The sequence below is a fragment of the Oryzias latipes genome, chromosome 4, assembly GCF_002234675.1.
Source record: "Oryzias latipes chromosome 4, ASM223467v1".
NCBI classification, from domain to species: domain Eukaryota; kingdom Metazoa; phylum Chordata; class Actinopteri; order Beloniformes; family Adrianichthyidae; genus Oryzias; species Oryzias latipes.
The window spans coordinates 3,987,836-4,001,523 of NC_019862.2; the positions used below are offsets into that span (position 1 = coordinate 3,987,836).

At 41.4% G+C, this 13,688-nt stretch overlaps 1 protein-coding gene across 2 annotated transcripts; it reads right to left on the reverse strand.

Moving 5' to 3' along the window:
* Positions 1–4,694: 4,694 nt before the first annotated feature.
* Positions 4,695–13,340, reverse strand: LOC101155178 (GTP-binding protein REM 2). Of its 2 annotated transcripts, none has more exons than XM_011473766.2 (6): positions 12,996–13,340; positions 12,816–12,876; positions 11,718–12,027; positions 11,509–11,582; positions 8,441–8,618; positions 4,695–5,369 (listed from the first exon to the last, which is right to left on the reverse strand). In XM_011473766.2, exons 2-6 carry the CDS (start codon positions 12,867–12,869, stop codon positions 5,080–5,082), a joined length of 906 nt encoding a protein of 301 aa, XP_011472068.1. In that variant the 5' UTR covers positions 12,870–12,876; positions 12,996–13,340; the 3' UTR covers positions 4,695–5,079. The 2 variants fall into 2 exon arrangements, with proteins under 2 accessions (XP_011472068.1, XP_004067676.1); XM_004067628.4 differs by having other exon boundaries at positions 12,961–13,308.
* Between the last annotated feature and the right edge of the window lie 348 nt (positions 13,341–13,688).

Consider the following 13,688-nt stretch of genomic DNA (forward strand, 5'->3'; position numbering starts at 1 on the left):
GTTCTTGTCTTCAGTTTATCAAAACTAAAAAACACTCGTGCCAGTCCTGAAAAATTATTGTAAGCCTCTCTGCTACATCTAATCAAACCAAACTTTATTTATAAAGCACTTTTTCCCATTAAATCATTACACAAAGTGCTTTACATTAAAACAAAATAAATAATATAAAAACAAGCACGAAAATTAAGAGTCCCCTCCCCATACCTACACACAACCCCTTCACCCTCCCCCCCTAACTAATGGAAAGACTGAGAAATAGGAAATAATGTGTCTTTGACACTATTTCCAAACCATTTCACATAAGAAAACCAAACCTATAATGATCTACACACACGTGTGAGGTAAACCTTTTTAACTTGGCCGGTCAAATTTCCACAGACAAAGGGGTCCTGGGCTGGTTCACAGCAAGAAGGCCCTGGTTTAAATTTCGGCTGGGTTGTTTCTGTGTGGAGTTTGCATATTCTCTCCATGCATGGTGGGTTTTCTCTTAGTCCAAAAACATGCTTCACAGATTAATTGGTGTTCATGTTGGCTCTGGGTGTGAGGATTTGGCCCTGCAATGGAGTATTGACCTGTTCAGGATGTACCCCACCTTCACCCGACGGTAGCTTGGTTAGCCCCAGCAACCCCGTGACACCAAAAAGGATTCACTGGGATTCTGAAGATGGATGGACAAAAAGGTTGCATGATGTCTTCAGGGGTGTAAGCCTTGTGCTATCCTAGGCACTTTACCATTGGGAGTTGGGTCATGTAGACCCACTAGACCACACGTGTCAAACTCAAGGCCCGGGGGCCAAATGTGGCCCGCCATGTCATTTTATGTGGCCCGTGAGAGCATAAAAGTTTTAAATTTCTTGGAATAAAAGATAAAAATTGGTCTTTATTTATTCATTTCTAGGGGGAATCAGACTTGAAATATGGGACTGAGCAGCTATAAATTAGGACTTAAACACTGTCCATATAACCCAATCTGACAGAATCAAATGTAAAAGGATTTATGCTAGAGTAACAAGCAAACATATGTATTATATGCAGCTGGAATTGTCACTTTAAAAAGTTATAGTAAATAAATAATGAGTTCTTTAACATTAAGGAGTAGTTACATTTCTTTTTCATTACATTTTTCATTACATGTATAAGTTATATCTGGCCCTTTGAGGACAGCCACTATGCTGATGTGGCCCTCAGTGAAAATGAGTTTGACACCCCTGCACTAGACAGTGCTCTGAACCTTTTTTTTCAATGGATTTGTGATCTTCACTGGTGTCCATGGATTACATGAAATCTTTCCACCTTTATCCACCTTTGTTGTGGTAGGGAGAACACATCAATGCAAGGGTGGGGTCATCTAAGATGGCACAAGGGTTAAAGTTAAAAGGAAAACAGAAACATGGCAGTAACACTTTAGTACAAGAATGGATAATTTAAAACAATAAATTACCTTTTAATTCTTCTAAAATCTAGAATCTTTTTGAAGATTTTTTTTTCAGCCAATAAATTCTGCTTTATTTCACTGTAGGTGTTAATGAGTAAAACTGTATTTTAACAAGGTGTCATGTGACCTCTGGGTTTGGATAACTCAAGCTTATTTGTGCCACTAGCATGCAGACATAATTCACATTACAGCATTTCAGTGTTTTTTTTTTTTTACTCAAATGTTCTGCTGCTTCAGTAACAAACATGCCGTGTTTTAGGGATGAAAGGAAACACTGTTACATAAATCTGTGCCGTCATTGTCCATGGTGCTGAAATCAGCGGAACAACTCACCTTGATAGATTTATTGATTGAAAACAACCTGTAAATGACTAGATCCATAAGCAGAAATAATCAGTTGTATTTTATGTTTTTCTTTTCTTCATTCCTAATTTTTGGCCTTGTGTCTCTTGTACTTTGATGGTACAGGTAAGGGAGAATTACAACCAATGGGAGTCTGTGTGGACCAATTTCTTCACTTTGTGAACTGTTTCTTTCATACAGTGACACAGTAAGCTAAAGATAATATATATATATATATAAAACCCCAGCCTTTAAAATGAGGACTGGAATAAAAATAATAAAGATAACACAAGTTCTGGGATTTTACACCAGAAATGAAACAGTTTCCTGTCTGGTTTCAAAAATATGTTTTTTGTTTATAACTATAATTCATATTCACAGCAACTGTTTTTTGTTATTTTGTTGTATGGAGGTCACAATTCTACAATATGATGTTTTTTTCTTTGATTGGGAAGGGTCTGGACTTTACATGCCTGTCTCATTTCAGGGTTTGTTTTTCTGAACCCCAAAAGTGACACTATAGTTTAGCCAATCGGCATTTACTCAAACTCAAACTCAAACTTTATTTATTTATATAGCGCCTTTCATTTTGGTTAAAAACACAAAGCGCTTAACATAAAAACAGATAAAACAGTCATAAAGAATGAAAGTTGTTCAAAACAGAAAACAAAGGACAATCCCACAAAGAAGGTACCCCTCCCTCACCACCCCCCGCCCCCATCCCCACCCACCCAGTTACCCCAGTAGAACAGAAAACAGAAACAAATAACTGCAGTTGAAGAAGGTCTGGCTTGGTACTGCTGTGAGGAAACGATATCATGGGGATCCATTCATTCCAAGGCCCAGCCGGACCACAGGGGCCATTACCGCAGCGCCCGCCCAACACAGGGCAGCCCAGGGCCCCATCCATGGCTATTAGACCACAGAGTGGGACCCCAGCCCGCCCAACCAGAACGGGCACCACAGCAACGGCACGCCCTACAGGTCAAGCTGGTGGTGCCCAAGAACGATGGATCCCCCAGAGGATCTACTACTACTAGTCTGTAAAAGCAACCCACCCATGAAAACGACTGTTCTGATTTTCCAGGAATCTTCCATGTCTGTTGAGCTTCTTTACATGTGGATAGCAGTGGGTTGTGACTCTAAGCAGTGAGCCAATCATTTTCAAACCCCTTCTTTCACACTTATCTGTCAATGCTTACATGTGTCAATCCCACAACTACCTGAACACAGATCCAAGAAGAAATGACCATAAATACATTCAATAAGTAGAAATATCTTTAACTATGATATTAGATAGATTGCTTCCAAGTTCCATCCTTTTTAAACCATTTGTCTTAATTTCAACATATTTAGATTTGTTTCATTTGTTGCAAAAAAAAAGTCCAGAAAGAAAGTGTTTGAACTTGTATTTGATTATCTTAACCCTTGTGCCATCCTATGACCCCACCCTTACATTGACGTGTTCTCCCTACCATGACAAAGGTGGATAAAGGTGGAAAGATTTCATGTAATCCATGGACACCAGTGAAGATCACAAATCAGACTAGATGACCCAACTCCCAATGTTAAAGTGCCTTGGATAACACAAGGGTTAAACAACTGAATTGAGAATTGTAAACCTTTTTATTTGTACTGTCTGTATTTTTTTTAAAGATTTCCACGGTTGTCTGACAGTTACATGTGTTAAATGTTATTCTAATTTTCCCTCTTAAATCTTCTGTAACCCTTGTGCTATCCTAGGTACTTTGACATTGGGAGTTGGGTCATCTAGACCCACGAGACAGTGCGCTGAACCTTTTTTCTTCAATGATTTGTGATCTTCACTGGTGTCCATGGATTACATGAAATCTTTCCACCTTTATCCACCTTTGTCATGGTAGGGAGAACACGTCAATGTAAGGGTGGGGTCATCTAAGATGGCACAAGGGTTAATTAAAATGTCATTATTTGAATGATCGAATACCTGGAAATTTGTCAGAAATACAGAATACCTAGATCTTTTTTTGCAAAACATCAGCATGATAACAAATGTCCAGGTGCATACATTTAGATTAAAAATAGCTTATTTTTATGTTAACACCAACATCGAGAGTAAAAACAAAATGGTTTGTGTACATTGAAAGTTTTTTTTTCATTCTCCAGACTGCTGGGGATTTGAGTATGTAGGACTTTAACTGAACCACAAGATGGAGTTTGTCGCCTGGGAACACAAATAGCAAAATCTCAATCTTTCATTTGGTTCCAAGAGTTTTCAGCCAAAGGAATGAGTCAGACTTTTGTGGCACCATTTTTCCTCTTTTCTTCTACAGCAGTGCAGCTCTCCCTTTGATGGAAATGATGGGTATAATGACCTACAATGAGCTTTGCTGGTGTGTGGGTGGCAGTGGGAGGATGGAAATGCTGTGGGTTGGTACACAGGTGTGGGGGCTGATATGATATCGGTACTCAGCTGTTATTTTCTTCAGGTCTTGAATTTTAGAATTGCAACTTGCTGTGCAAGACACAGCCACCTTTTTCCCGACCAGATAAGAAAAGAGCAGTGTATTCACAGTGCTGAAACGGACATAATGTGTATGACTTCAGGTTTCCATGACAACAGTAACGTGGCAACAATCAGTCTGGACAATAATCTGTCCTTCCTTTGCTGCTGGTTCCCTTATTGCCACACAGAGTTCTCTTTAATTCCCATCTGTTCTGGTTGACCTTTGACTACTTTCTGCTTCACATCGTCATGAATACCTAACCGACTTTGATTTCATGAGAACAACAGGAATTGCTGTTAAAGTGTGACCCTGTAAAAGACGTGAGAGTTTGTGCCGTCATGATTTTGTTCTTTGCTTGTCTTTTAAGCATTTGCGTAGTTCTCTAAGGTAAGGAGAAAAAGGAAAATGTGTACACAAACACAACACGTCTCTTGAGACTCAAAAAGCCATTTATTTAGCTCTCAAAACTATGAGGGTGGCAGTTAAATGTCACTTCTACAGCTTATTTTATTTACATGTTTTCTAAATCAGTACTTACTCTGCTATGGTTGGCCTGGTAACAAAAATGCAGTCTTGTCATTCAAAGAAATATCATTACTGACTTTTTCTACTGCTCGTCTTCCTCCTCTCCACTGTGCATGACAATCTCTCACAACATAGAGTACTGACACCCTGTTATTACTCCAGCACCTTCACACCACCTCTGTCACTCACATCCACCTCTCTCTGTCCACTAAGTGTTGTGTCACTCTTTCCTCCTCACCAATGGCAAACTTTGAGTTTTCTCTGCTAACTATCAAACTGTTGCTTCCTCGATCACAACGCCCCCAGGTCATGGCAGGATCTGGACTTTTGTCTCAGGAACTTTCCCACTTCTCGCTCCCGCGGGTACCGCGGCATCAGGTTGGACAGGAAACGTTTGGCCCGCGAAGTGATGCTCTCTCGTTGACCGCCGCTCATGTCTTCTGCACTGGCACCCGGGGGCCACGGGGACTGGCCTCTTGCTAGTCGCACGGCACACTCCAGGAGCTCTAGTGTGCGGTGGTCCAGGGAGGCGGAGATCTCCACATAGAGACCATTGAAAAGAGCAGCACTGGACATGGCCTCTGATGGAGAACAAAGGAAGGAAGGAATGAAAAAGCAAGAGAAAGAAAGTTCTTTTGTCAACATCTTGACAAGCCAAAATACATTCAAAGTGTAACAATGTAAACAATTCTTTGTTGGATGATTAAACTCACACATTTAAAAAACACAACAATCTGGAAATAAATGACAGACTGTGTCAGTGGGAATTTTTGAAGTGAAGATGAAAAATTAAGTAAAATACATTTGTCTTATTGAAACTAAAAGATCACTAAACCTTATGGAACCCACAGAGACTTAACAAATACCATTTTATTGAACAGATTTCATTTAACCCTTGTGCTATCTTAAATGACCCCCCCCCCCTTACATTGACGTGTTCTCCCTTCCATGACAAAGGTGGATAAAGGTGGAAAGATTTCATGTAATCCATGGACACCAGTGAAGATCACAAATCACTGAAGAAAAAAGGTTCAGAGCACTGTCTAGTGGGTCTAGATGACCCAACTCCCAATGTTAAAGTGCCTAGGATAGCACAAGGGTTACAGACCCACTCCAAAATAATGTTTTTCCCCTTTTTCTGACGATTGAGGACAATGAGTATATAAAAAAAATTCAGATTAAAATTGCATTTCTGAGTATTTCTTTATTCAAATCGATGTGAATTGGGAGCAGACGGACAGATGGAAAAAGTTTGTAGTTGTGACATATAACCAACAATAGCAAGCCCCAAGCTCCCTGCTCTGCTGTGTTCTGATGAGTTCTTTGGCAGACAAATAGATCCATGACCGTCTTTGATTTCCCCGTCTGAGCTGGCATGAACTGTACGCAGGAAGAGAAGACCGTTTGGAGAAGAGGAAGTGAGATGAATGCTGAAATCACAGGTGTCCTTTTTAACCCTTGTGCTATCTTAGATGACCCCACCCTTACATTGACGTGTTCTCCCTACCATGACAAAGGTGGATAAAGTTGGAAAGATTTCATGTAATCCATGGACACCAGTGAAGATCACAAATCATCGAAGAAAAAAGGTTCAGAGCACTGTCTAGTGGGTCTAGATGACCCAAATCCCAAAGTTAAAGTGCCTAGGATAGCACAAGGGTTACAAGAAAAACAACAACTTGATTTTAGAATCAGCGCCATGATAGTACACCTGTTTTATTGAAGCCTAACTTTAGTTATTCCTGTCACAAAGACATTGAAGACACTTGCACATATTGTGTTTTGATTAAATTTGTAAACCGTCTCAATCCGCTGCAGGGCTTGTCAGGAACAGATAAAGCAATTGTAGAAAAGATAAACATCAGTGATTGTGGCTCTTCCAACAAGCTCCAGCTGAATATGAGAAATTAAGGAAATGAAGACATCCCTCAAAACATTTTAGTGAGTGCCTGAAGCAAGATAAGCCATTGCAAGAAAGATGAGCCTTCTGCATGTAGAAAGAGCACTTTAAAATGCTTGCAATTGTAAAATGTGCAGAAATGCGTGCAGTTCCCTTTCAGTGATGTAGTATAATGCAGCAGTATTTATTGCAGACACAGCTGTTGACATAAAAAATGGGAAGAAAAGAAAAAAGATGAAGTCTGTCATTTGAATAAAAGCAGAATGTTTTAATGCCATCAGATTCTTTTGATCAAAGACAGAGAAACTCAGGTGTTGGTTCTTCGGGTGTCAGGAACCCTTTTTAAACCAAGCCTGGGGTTGTGATGGGTATAGCGGCACATTCTCTGTGTGGGAGGAAACCATGTGGAGAATAAAAGAACATTGTCCAGAAATTGTTTTAAGTTGTCCTGCTATTATTAGCAAAGATGTACAGACATGTTGACCAAAGATGAACCAAAGCAGTTTAGCCTCAGACAAAGTAGATCTTCTTTTTTGTTTTTGTATACAGAGGAAACACTTGGCAGTCAAATGTTCTGTAATCAGCAGATCAATATTTCTATTAATTTCCCTAACTGTGGAACCAAAAGTAGAGCAGTCACTTGTAACCCTTGTGCTACCCTAGGCACTTTACCATTGGGAGTTGGGTCATCTAGACCCACTAGACAGTGCTCTGAACCTTTTTTCTTCAATGATTTGTGATCTTCACTGGTGTCCATGGATTACATGAAATCTTTCCACCTTTATCCACCTTTGTCATGGTAGGAGAACACGTCAATGTAAGGGTGGGGTCATCTAAGATAGCCCAAGGGTTAAATAACTTTAAAGACCAAGTGTCATTTGTACAGTTAACCAGACCCTCCAGATGTTTGCCCAGTTGTGGTTGGAGGTTGCTGCCCAAATCTTCTACTCATCTTGTATTAGTATCACTTGACAATGTCAGCTACTTTCAGCATACATTCTTGTTACAAACTCCCCGTCACTTGAGGGTTTGCTACACCGGGCCGTTTCCAAAGCCACAACGTAGCTACAAGCTTCTGTCACAGCTTCACTGGTTTTCCCATTTTTGTAAACATTATCTGCTGTGCAGCTTAGCCTTGTTGGTGTTAATGGAGCTTATTGTTGCGCTCCTTGCCGCTAAATTTGTCATAGTTTTTATGATTTGTAACATAGTGACGATTTATATTGAATTCTTTGAGCATTGCATTTACCTGCTTGCAAATAAGGCACGGGACTTTATCCAGCCCTTGAGGTACCACAAAGTAAGCATTTGTCCACTTTTCTCCTCGCCAACACAAAGTTTTTCCTCAAAGGAACCTGCTCTGTCTCTCTTTTATTGAGGGCCACAAAAAATCTTCCCGAGGGCCGCCAGTGGCTCCCCGGGCCACACCTTGAGAACCCCTGCTTTAAGTCAAAATCCGATGCTTGATGATTCTTGTTGCTGATTGCTGTAATGTGGAATGTCTTATCTGATCTGTTCACATTAGTGCACTCTGGAGAACAGCACAGTGTGGATGTAGAACTGCATGAATGAATGTGAGTCGGCAGTGGCTGCAGTCACAGCACCCTTCATTCTCCCACGCAGAGATGAGGCAGGACATTTACAGTTACGCTAATGTTTACTGTCAACACTGGCTGGAAAGACCAACTCCAGCAGTAAAGGAAGACAAACAACAAATTAGGCTAGAAAGGAAAGGGGCGGAGCGCCGCTTACCTTGACAGGTGACCTCACGTGTGCGGACAAGGTCACTTTTATTGCCAACGAGGATTATGGGAGTGTGGGGTTGGGTCTCTCTCAGGAGGAGACGGAGTTGAGCGGTTCGGTGGAAACTGCGCCTGTCAGTCACCGAAAACACCAGGACACATACCTCACACTGCAGGGCTGACAGGTCCTGACAAATGAGCAGACGCAGAAAGTCAGAGCAGGAGGAATTATGGCAGGAAGAAGCCTCCTGCACAGCAGCAAAATATGCAAACACATGCAGTTCTCTCTTCTTTTTTTTAGCAGAAATCCTTCAAGGTTGGAGCCTAATAATGTGAGAATCCTCTGGAAAAAGACATCCTGTCACTTTAATCCCCAATTACCCACTGAGAAACCTCAGAATACTATCAGAGAACCTGCTAAGGAAGAGTCAAGAATGTGGATATTCTGGTAAATAAAACAACACTATTTTGGATTTTGTTCCTTGTGACAAACCCTCCCCACACAGCAGACTAAGACTAAAAATAACCGAAACGTAAAAATCCTTCACAGTTCTGTGTCTCTTCGGCATGTGCTGCCATGGTTCATTGACTTGTAATTTCATTCTGATTATATTCATTATTGATCACACCAGGAGCAAGCTTCTCACCGTAATGACCAACAGTGCTGGAATTACACAACAGAACTCATTGCAGAGCCAAGGAAGCGTCAAAAACAGCACGGACAAAGAGTCTCATTCAGGAAAAAACACAAACATGAGACATGAGGCGCCGCATACCCACTTCAGTCAGAAACAGTAATGCCCGCCCACTCGGTGGGCGGCTTCAGTCACCTCTCGGTTTCTCTTCGGGGAATACTGGGAAAACTAGAAAACAGCCTGAGAGGGAGCTTTCCATGCAGATGTGGCCGATTTGTATACGGGCTTCAGAAAAACAAGATGAGCAGTTTGTGTCCCAAAGGACCCATTATGCTGTAACTGTTATTACAGACACTCTCCAGACCTGACCCAGGATTCTGCTACAGCAGAAACTATACGTCTTTCTCAAAAACTGGGCCACGTTTTGGTCAAAGATATTCATTTCACTTGACAAACGACTTCACTTGTAACGATGACTCCTGCTTTAAAAATGTACTCAGAATGCAGAAAATAAATACTAAATTAATACTTATAAAAAAATACTACAGTAAAAGCTTTTTTGAGCAAATTTCTTAACGCAAACCTGAGCTGACAGACAGAAGAGAAACCTCCTATTCACCAGAAAACCACTCTGTCCTTCGCATTTGAGGGTTGAACCAGCAAACACCAATTCAGTTGAAGTACAACTGCCAAACATGGATCTTTGTTTGACGTATCAACAAGTGGACAGCAATGACAAACATTCATCTCACCGAATGTAGTTTTCAGATACTTTTATGAATAATATTTCAGGTTTAAATAAAGTATTTTTTGCCGGTTCTGTTTCAAATCTGACCTTATTCCACAATGCAGAACAAAACAATCTTCTTCTTTTCAATGTTTGAGTGAATTTGATGAAGTGATAAAGCTATGCTTTGAGTAAATGCTGTTAACGTCTCTAAAAATCTAGAATTTGAACACAGGGATCTTAAAACCTTAACTTCAAAGCCTTATTTCTGCCGCCTGCATGACTCATTCCATTCAGCCCAGTCTGGAGACAGAAACTGGGTTATGCTGTTAATCAAATCTAGTGACAAGAAACAGAGGAAGGAGGAAGAAACAAACCCAAAAGCTAACAAACCTAAGAAACCATTAAACTACAATGCAGATAAGGTTGAACATCAAACAAACTCCACATAAAATACTGTTCAGGTCTGAGGTTTTTCATGATCCTGGCAATGTGGAGATCATTTTAATTTTAGCTGTCATGAATTTTTTTTCATCTCTTCAGTCATCTTTTAAGTCCAGCACCGTCTTCTCCAAGTCACCATGTTGGAGTTTCCGCTGACTCAGCTGTTTGTATTTCCGGTAATCACCCTTCCGTATATTCAAGAGCACAGTTTTTCCCCCACATCCAAGTCCTTGCTTTTCTTCATCCCTTTTAGCATCTTTTGCTTCACGTTTCCCATTTCTCCTGTTAAGTTCATATTTTACTTTTTTGCTTTTTGAAATTGTCTAATTAAATCAGCGGCTGGATGACTTAGCTGGCTGCATCTAGGATTGGCGCATGGGTAACCAGGGTTCAGTCTCCAGGGAGCGCCATGAGCTTCATCCAGTGTGGGTCATTGGGCAAAAGACCTTTCATGCTACTGCCTAACTATGAGCCATGTGCTGCCCCGGCTCTGGGTTTCCCTGGGCCTGGATAAAACCGGGTTGTGTCAGGAAGTAAACATTTCTGCCAAAACCAAGTGTGCGGATCGGTGAAAGCTGGTCTGTTGTGGCGACGTGCTGAAAGGTTTGTAATTAAACAGATTTTTTGATGCTAGCCTCTTTACTCGGATCCTTCTTCAAACTCCATTCCCGATGAGTTTTTCCTGCACCTGGAAGAAGAACTTAATGTAATTCACTTTAGTCCTGATTTTATGAATTCATATCAAATTTCTCCTTCCTTGGCTTCATATCAAATTTAGTTCACTTTTCATATATTCATTGTACATTTTGTTTTAACATTTGTTAATTATATTTTGAAGAATTTTGGAACCTCTAAGTTGATTTATTTATTTTTTAATTACTACATGTTATGGCTTTCCTTTAGTGACAAGGAGAGTATATTTATTTACACATCATCTTGATTATATAGAATAATGAATGTTATTCCTGTGTTTTCTCTACACTCTGAGCTACAAATCCAGGAGTTGTCACGATTCATGTGGCCATTCTGTGAATGAATGAACGCTGTCCTTGACAGCTCGCTAAACTCTTTAAATAAAACCAAACCAGGTCAAGTGGGACAAATCCATACTGAAAAGGAACACTTTGAGCTTGATTTTGTTCATGCAATAGCTCAGTCAATAAGAAGAAAAGCATCTACCAGAGCTGACGAGTCAAGGCCGCAGAGCAAACTGTGTGCAGCGGCAGAGGAGGAGCTGTGAAGGAAAGCGCGGGGAGGTGTTGTTCAGCTCACCTGTCTCCAGTTGTCATAGATAATGATGGTGCTCTCCTCATCATCCACTGTGACTGTGCGCACATAACCCTCCCCTGGGACAAGGACAGGAACGGTTAGGTCTCTGATGAGAGCTTTTGCTTATTTACTACCTGCTGCTGGCACAGTAATGACAAAGCAAAGGCTGCCTTCCTGCTGCATTGACCCTGTCAAAACACAAAACTGTGTACCCTCAGAATCAACAGAAGCAGTTCGGTCCAGGTCACCGGCGAGGGCGATGGCCAGAGAAGACTTCCCCACGCCATTCTGCCCCAGCAAGGCAATCCTTAGCGGCCCATCAGGCCGGCCCTCCAGAGCCACAGTTGGAATGTCATCCAAGGCAGAGTTGAAGCTGTTTGGAGAAGCTGAGGGTCCAGCTGCACCTGAGGTCCATTCTACATCCTCGTGGACGGCTTCTTCTCGCCGGAGCTGGTGCTTCAGCGGCAGAGGAGTGCTTCCTCTGCGGACGGTCGGGGTGCTGGACAGAGTCATACTGTCACACTGGTAGGAGAGACGCAATTGAACAAATGATCAATCTGAAACCTTTTTTGAATTTGAAGACTTGTTGGCCACCTTCCATTTTTGCTTTGCTTACATATGACATATAAAACATCTCCTGTCACAAACTTTAACATGATAACATGAATCCCTAAAAATATTATTGAGAGATAACTATATAATAAAACATTTGATCCAGTTAGAATTTCTTCTCTATATGAGTCCAAGAATTTTATAGACAGTGAATTTGGTTTGCGCAATAATGGAAATAATGGAAACTTGGAAAATTGTGGGGAAAAAAACTTTATTGGGTTAAGGAATTGTTTTAAAGCATATTAATGGGTCTCTGTTTCTTCTTGTGTGTTTTTTATTTTTTTTATTTTTATTTTTTAGCTTTTTTGGGAATTTTTACTCAACCTAGGCTTAAAGAACTTAACTTTTTACCTAACCCAACTTGTTTATATTGCTTAAGTTGGGTAAAAATTTCCAAAAAGCTGGGAAAAAAAACATACAAGAAGAAGAAAAAACATGGAACCTTTAACATGCTTAGTGCCTAATAAATGGCCAAACAATGTATAAATTAGCGTTTTGGACTCATATTTCAGTAGATGAGCCAGCATTGCCATTCTAAGGGGGATTCGAGAGTCCACGCTTGCAAACTTCACATCTAGTAATTTTTTATGCAGGACACCCACATCGTGCAGCACTGCCCACCCACAACATCCACTCTCACTCGACTCGCAAGAAAACGTGACAAATCGTAGCCTCTCATCACGCTTCACGTCCCTTACCTTGTGTGCAGTCTCCTCGGCGCTGAGTCTGTGTTCGGGCACATCTGTCGGCATCTGCAAACTGAAATCAATCAATCTGTGAGGAATCCACACAAAGAGGCACAAAGAGAACAGAGCCACCCCTCTGAACCCCCACCCTACTCACTTGATGAGCCAGGGTATGCAGTTCTGAGCTCTCACCTGTCAGGTGTCTGGATGCAACTGCAAAGGAAGCTCCTTCTCTCCTTATGTCTCTTTGGCTTTCTCCCCGGTGCTCTCTCTCTCTCTCCTCCTCCTCCTCCTCTTCCTCAGTTAACGTATCTCCCTCTCTCCTGCTACTCATGTTAGGGTCCAGTTCTGCGCACGAGTCTGTCAGTCATTACACTGACTGACAGTAATATGAGATAAAATGCCCCCCCCATCATCTGTGAAAGCGTGACATCGCTGCGATCAAAGCAGAGCGGATAAATGCAGGCAGCCTGCAGTTTTCTGCAAAGATGCTCCGTGCCACAAAAGATGGGAGGCGGTACAGAACGCCACCGCTAGGGGGCGGTGTAACACAAGAGTCCTCAAAGAGAGTTGAGGGCTTTTTTGTCCTAGTACTCTATTTGAGCTCATGCTTGATTTATTTCTGTTAAAAAAGTGGAGACCGAATAAAAACATTTCTACCAGAACCACATCTACCATCTGTTGCATTTGTTAGGAATGGGTTCACGGCCCCTGTCCGTCTCCTTACCCAATATTTGGATGTGTTTTCTGTCAAAATGTGAGCAGGACCATGAGCAGTGGTGCGCCCCTCCCACACAATGCCACAATAGACTCCGGCAGTGAGCTATTATAGCCCTAATCCAGGTCCTATTGTACAGGCCAAAGAGAGGGAGGCAGAGCTGGAGA